The sequence below is a fragment of the Notothenia coriiceps genome, unplaced genomic scaffold (genome assembly GCF_000735185.1).
Source record: "Notothenia coriiceps isolate Sejong01 unplaced genomic scaffold, NC01 NC01_scaffold00002287, whole genome shotgun sequence".
Taxonomy (NCBI): domain Eukaryota; kingdom Metazoa; phylum Chordata; class Actinopteri; order Perciformes; family Nototheniidae; genus Notothenia; species Notothenia coriiceps.
Genome location: NW_011334988.1, coordinates 1 through 7,288, shown reverse-complemented (window position 1 = coordinate 7,288; position 7,288 = coordinate 1). Strand labels below are relative to the sequence as shown.

Sequence of the window (7,288 nt, the reverse complement as noted above, 5' to 3'; positions counted from 1 at the left end):
GTGGCAGATTTTTTCCGGCTGTGTATTTTCAAATTCTAGCGCACTCGAGCTGGTTTCTCCAAAATTACCTACCCCACCTTTAAGGCATACAAAGATAAATACATTACATAATGCGATAAAGGAAAATAACTAAAATGGACAATAACAAAAAATCCTGAGGTATATTACAGTAGACACATTAATTATAAAACAGATATATACAGTATAGTTTCTTGAAAGCCTTTATGTTGATCTAATTAGAAGTAGTTTCACATAATGCTTGATATCCTACTGGAAAACAAAAATGTATTGTTTTTATTGTTACATCAACAAAACATCATTCTTAAATGTATTATGAAAAAACATCCTATCTTCTTAACACCACATTTCTTCTCAAAAAAAGAAAAATGATCGATAATAAATCTGCAAAACACTTTCTAAAAGTTCATCCCAGAAAGAACTGTTTGCGTTAATGTCTTTGTTAAATTCTGCGTGTAGTGATCGGCCGGGTAATATCTATTATTTGAAATAAAGTTCTTTCAACTTTGTTAACAATAAGGTATGAATAGGACAGCATGAATACATTATTTTAATAGACCTCCTTGAAAGAATGCTATTCTGATGAATGTAGTGAGAAAAACGTTTAAAAACTGTAGCAAATCTGGGAAATTGTATCCAAAGAAATTATCCTTAAGTGAAAAAAAACTTTAACAATAATCTCACCAACAGCATTTGGATCTAACACCATCTCGTAAAAAAAGCAGTTGGTACTCAGACTACTTGATAAAACATGTTGAATGAAACTTGTCCTCTCCTGTAGGTGTGAGGTTGTTCTCAGAGAGGTCTCCCAGAGGAACCAGAGCCGCAGCAGTGCTACGAACAGCAGCAGTGCTCAGACCTTCACTGGCATCCTCTCAGAGAACCTCCACTCTTTGGCCACCTCCCTCCCCAGACTGATGAGGACCTCTGACGACCAGAAGAAGCTGTTTATCCTCAACGTGTTTCTGGGTTATTTAAAGGTCCTGGGCTCGCAGGTCTCCGTGGTGCTGAACTCTGCAGCGCATCTCCAGAGGATTTCCAAAGCCTTGATGCAGGTAACCTGTCAGATTACACTTCATATTCTGTTTGAATGGGAATCAGAATAATACATGTCTTCATGACTGTTGTATATCCGATTAGGTTGAGTAAATCCAGCTAATTGATTATCAAATACAATTATACACACTGATTAAAGGAAGTTAAAGATCTCGTGTCGTCACTGAACCAGAGTCACAGCTGATATCTTCATCTTCATTACCAAGTGTCATTATGATGTCATTGTTAACCCTTATAATACTGAAGCATACGATATTCTCATTGTTATTTATGACATATATTGGTACTTTCAAGTAAGAAAGTATTTGGATTCTCGTGTCACTATAAAATAATTGTTATCATTTTTTTATTTTTTTATTTAAACCTAACCCACATCACAGTTTACTTTTGTCTTGTTTTTAGAAAATTCCGTTCTATATTTGCAAAGGTATCAATATAATGTAGATTGTGATTGCAGTCCTTTCATGTATTTACAAAAAACAAACACGTAATGTAAATAGCTTATTATATAATCATAAATACAATATATCTCAGAAATACAATATTTGATTAGTTTAAATACTTTTTTCATTAATAAAAAATCTATATATTAATAAACACAATAAAAACACACCACTTTAACAATAAAAAACGGAATAATGTCATCCCACTCAAACAACAACTAGTTTCATATGAGGGCCCTCCCTGAGTCTGACTTTGCCTGCTTTTATTGTTTCTGTCCTTATTTTATAATGAAAGAAAACTCAAACCACAGTATAGAGATGTAACCCTTTTGTTAAAAACACAACAAACACTCTGTGCTTTGCAGGTGCTGGAGCTGGATGTGGTGGATGTTCGCATCGTGGAGGAAAGGAGTTACGCTGCTACCATAGAGACCAGCTCAGACTCTTATAATTCCTACGCCGCTCGCATACAGAGAAGGCATTTTCTCTACTTCACAGATGAGAAGATCTTCTCTCTGCTCATGGAGATCTGTAGAACATTAGGTATGAGCGCTCTTTGATATTTATAGGAAGAGACTGTAGAAAAATCATAAAACTTCTTATAATTTTGCATCTTATCCCTCTTTTTATCTTAAGGTTACTACGGCAACATTTACCTGCTGACAGATCACTTCCTGGATCTGTACCAGCAGTCCTCATCGTACAGGAAGCAGGCTGCCATCGTGCTGAATGAGATCGTCAGGGGCGCAGCAGGAATCAGCGTGGCAACAGAAGCTCAGGGTTTGGAGAGTCAAGTATGGGGAAAGTCTGTCACCAAGGACGACATTAAAGTGGCAGTGGTGTCCATCATGGAGGAGTACACCAGTCTGAACAACTGGCACCTGATCACCGTCAGCGAGGAGACGGAAAGAGACCGACAGGACCAGCAGGTCAGAATCTGAATACCTTTTTTCAGGGGAAATGTGCATTTGTTACAGCAGAAAAGAGCCAAAGACAGCTTAATATTAGCTAAGAAGCATGCATTCAAAAAATATTAAAGATACCCATTTAAAAAAAATACACTATTTGCAAAATACACATCCTGTAACAGTTTTGAAGATAAAGCAGCCAGGTATATATGGGCTCAGAATAGAGCCCATAGGTAAATGTATTGTACAGTTATTAACGGCATATATATATGCCGTTAATAACTGTGCAATACATATACCTGTATGTGTATATATATATATATATATATATATATATATATATATATATACACATTTGTATTTCTCAACAAGGGGTGTTATAGCATAGTCTTTGTTGTTGTGTGTGTGGGGGTCTACCAGGGGCTGTGGTGGTTACATAGTCTGACCGCTGCATGAAGGAAGGACCGAGGAGAGTTTCAGACCTGCAGTGTCGATACTTTGTCCTGAAGTCACAATTTCACTTTCTTTGGATTTGAACAATTATTAGAATTTGTATTTTCTGTCTCTACTGTGACATGTCTCCATGCTTTAATGTTCAAAAAGCTCTTTGTTTTTCTCATACTGCCTGTGCTGCAGTATCTCTTCTCACCCTCTGTCTGAAACCAGAGCCCAGTCTGCTCTGATTGGTTAGCTGGCCGGCCCTGTTGTGATTGGTCAACCGCTTATAGATGTCCTGTCTCTTAGACTATCATGTATAATATAAACAAAGGAGTCCAATGGAGGCGTTTCAGGCATTGGGGGAGTGTGTGGGAGAGAAACTCTGTAGTGTGTTACATAAATATGTACGCAAACATTAGTAACACACTTAAAGGAAAGGGAAAACTCTCCAAAGCAAAAAAGGGCAGTTTAAAGTCCTTTAAATGGTAAAATGGGGGTGGTTGCAATGTATCGTCCTTTGGGCTTTGAATATTGCATCATCATCACCATCTTAAATTCACTGATCAGCTATCTCTCTGGGAATAATCATCATGTGTAATGGATGATCCCGCTCTTGGTGGAATGATATTCTGAAGCACCCTGACTTTTAATTTCATTGATCTCATTTTGTATTCTGTGAACACTTTATAATCAAGTGTGATATTAGACTCCCATGCTCAGCCCATATTGCACAACTCCTTCTGCATTTAAATTGCGATCATGGTCAGATCAATTTGCTCCAAACAAAGGAAGATATTCACGCTCACAGTCTGTCCTTGGACTGAGCGCTGAGTGCTTTTATGCCTGAACACTCTGAGCAGGTTTCCCAGGTTTCTGCTCTCAACCTTCAGGGCTGGATTATTGATTTGACAGGTAGAGAAATATATTTCAGGCCCTGAAAACATTATCAGTACTGTGCTAGTTTGTCGATAAACTTGCAGTTTCTCTTTGTCAGCTAAAGTGTTAGCCCAGAGGCATCAACTTCAAAAGTATTCCAAGGACAGAAATATACACCAGTGAGAGGGGGGGTTTGTTCACTGAGAGACGGCTGTGGGGTCCTTCCTTTAGTCAAAGTTAAAGGAAAGAAGAATAGATGAACATGGTAGAAAATACAGGCAGTTAGCTGTGTAATGATAAATCATAATAACAGCTAGTTACCAATGACTGATGTTTAAAGTCAAAGAAATAGGCTTTTATTGATTGGAGGTTTGAACAGCCGTTAGTGTAAATGCATTATTGTAACGTATTGTTTTTAATGTTTGAATGTGGTGATATTAATTTGACTCGGCTATGCATGTTTTTGAAATGAACGTAACATGTTTTATTTGTCAAATTAAAGGTACCTTGTAGAGTTTTCTTTTAAGTAAAGGTACCATGTAGAGGTTTCTTTTGGAAAATAAAAAATGAAAGGTGCCCTGTATACTATTCCTGTAAAATGATAGGTGTCCTTTACAATATTTTTGTAAACCACATGGAGGCTAACATATGGAGAACATTTGCTTTCTCATAAAAGTAAAAAAAAAGAAGTTTGAAACCTATTATGTTTGCGTTAATGTTTGCTAGCTGGCAAAAATTGTCAACGAGGACTCACTTTGCTCAACTTCTGATAAAAAAAACTCCACAGCGTACCTTTAAGATCCTTAGCAGAATTAGAATGTAAATGTAAACTTATCATTTTTATATTGACCTTTTTATTTACAAATTGAAACACTATTGAAAAAATAACATTATGATGCATGACACTGACCTTTCTTTGTTATCTCTCTGTAGCTGCTCAGCCCCTCCAGCCTCCTCTCCATATCCAACAGTAACGTCGGCGGCCACACTCAGACAAACTCCATCCAAGAGATTTCTTCATCCTTCGGCTCGCAGTCTTCCTCGCCATCAACCTCCGCCCTCCACCAGCTCAACAGCAACATCTGGCAGCTGTGTATCCAACTGGAAGGCATCGCCTGCTTCGCTCAGGCACTGGGGCGGGACTTTCGGCCTCTTTTGATGACATCACTGTACCCAGTACTGGAGAAGGCCGGAGAGGAGACGCTGCTGGTGAGCCAGGCGGCGCTGGGCTCTATGTGGGACATCAGTAAGGCCTGCGGGTACCACTCCCTGAAGGAGCTGATCACTGAGAACTGCGACTACCTGTTCAACGACATCTCACTGAACCTGCATAGGCTCAGCCAGCATCCACAGGTAACACGTTCAGCATGCTGCTCAACGCACAGGAGCAAGAGACAAAAAGCGACAAAAATAAATAAAGAAGGTTGAGGGTAATTGTTATGGTCTTTTGTTGATGTTATAGTTTTTATACATATTTATATTTTAACATTACCTGAGGATAAATGGTTGTGCAAATTAATAAGGCGGCAATTAAGAATGTATATATCTGTTTGCAGTTCTTTAAAAAATTATGTCGTCGATAGAATGTACAAAAATGCTATAAAAAATGATATCTTAACATTGCTTCGTCCATCCAAAAGTCAAAAACACGAAAATAAGAATAATATAATTGTTTTGCTGGATGAATGACTTGATCAATCATTTGATCAATTATTTAGAGATCTTGGAGATCAAGTTTTTGTAGATCATGATCAGTTCACAGTCAACCCACAGGAATAGCAGTAGCGGTTTATATTTGTTATGGGGTACTAACAGATGATGAATGAATGAATGAATATGGCACACACACAAGTCTACTATAACTATAAGAGCCAGAACTTAGTCCAAGGTAAGTTAAAGTTACCAAGTAAAAATCCTCTATTGTGTGTTTTGAGTCCTAAACTAAACATTCCAAGTCAAATCAATCAATCAAATATTATCCATATACCCTATTATCACAAATGACATATTTGTCTCAGGGGTCTTTACAGTGTATAATATATATGACACCTTAAACCCTTGAAGCGCACAAGAAAACACTCCCAAAGAAACTGCACAATTAATGGAGAAAAAAATGGAAGTGGAGAGCAACAGAGCAGAGGTAGCTCTCTCAGGACGGAGAGACGTGCAATAGGTGTAGTGTCTAAATATTTAAAAATATAATACATTTATACCATAAACAGTGAAAATGACAAATTTCATAATATGAGCATCAGAAATCTCCCTGGTGCGGCCAGAATAATAACCGTAATCATTTAGTCACATGAGGTCACAAGTCAGCTGTATTAAGTAAAGTACATTTTGAGACATATTTCATCATATTCACGACACAAGTTTGACTCTAGTCCAAGTCACGAGTCCACACCTCTGTTCTGAACACTGTTAGTAAGTCTCTATAAGTTTGCTGGCAGCTGTGTGTTTCATCATATCTGTGTGTTGGTGACCAGGCTCCCCGGGTGCTGACGGTGATGCTGACTCACTCTGACTGCAGCCTGCTGCCTCTGGTCGGGGACATCGTCCAGGACGTGCTGATGGCTCTGGATCTCAGCTACCAGCACACAGCTGCTCTCTTCTGCTCCGTGCTGCACGCGCTCCTGAAGGCTCTGGGTGAGCTTTCTAAAGTGATGTCTTTACCTAAAATCACCTACCATCTAGAGAAATTATGAGTTAGGCAACCAATGCGCGGAAACACAATATTCCTATTTTTCAACTTATCCTAAAGTGATGGCAGCATTGATAAAGATGTTGTGCTCCATCTTTAATCACCGCCAGAGCCCATACCATGTTCTCTATAGTGACATCCTGTGTGTCTACTTCTGTGACCTCCTGTTCTCTGTGTCTTTTTACCTTTTTCCTTCCATTACGCACTTTTAAAATATATATAAAAATGAAAGTATTCCAGCGAGTCTTTCATGTAGAGCAGGGGTAGCCAACACGGTGCCCGCGGGCACTTAGTCGCCCGCAGGGGCAACGTGAGTCGCCCGCGGGGCATGTTCTAAAAATAGCTCGCCAAGCAAGTCCATGTATAAAATACACAAAACAAAAAAGGAAATGTAATTAAAAGAATCTACTCTATGCATAAATGAAACCTAAATCATAGCGAACTCTATCTACTTAATATAACTCTATATCTATCTAACACCCCTCCTCCCCCACCCCCACAATGAATATCGACCAATCACGTTCTTGCTTGATCTGCGGGACCAGCGTTGCAGTCGGGAAGAAAAGCAATGTGGTACCTCCCTGCTGATTTTCCTTCTGGCAGAATCTACATAACACATCAGCCCCATTGAACAGCCTAGTCGTGCCAGCCTACACAGCACATGAGGGGCAGAGATTTACTCTGTGTGTTGCAACTTGCATATATATTTATTGCACTTGACGCACACACACGCATAGCGTAATTTCCACTGGGTACAGGGGGGACATGTCCCCCGCACTTTTCGAAATCCCGTTTGTGTCCCCCCACTTTACAAATATGTGTATTATTATTTTTTAACGCAAGCCGTC

At 39.0% G+C, this 7,288-nt stretch overlaps 1 protein-coding gene across 1 annotated transcript; it reads left to right on the top strand.

Annotated features, from left to right (window-relative positions):
* Positions 1 to 799: 799 nt before the first annotated feature.
* Positions 800 to 6,385, top strand: LOC104966992 (TELO2-interacting protein 1 homolog; the record flags this gene model as incomplete). Its single annotated transcript, XM_010796358.1, has 5 exons — positions 800 to 1,073; positions 1,883 to 2,060; positions 2,154 to 2,446; positions 4,673 to 5,092; positions 6,226 to 6,385. Coding segments are annotated over 5 exons (1,325 nt in total), but the record flags the coding sequence as incomplete, so codon positions are not given.
* Between the last annotated feature and the right edge of the window lie 903 nt (positions 6,386 to 7,288).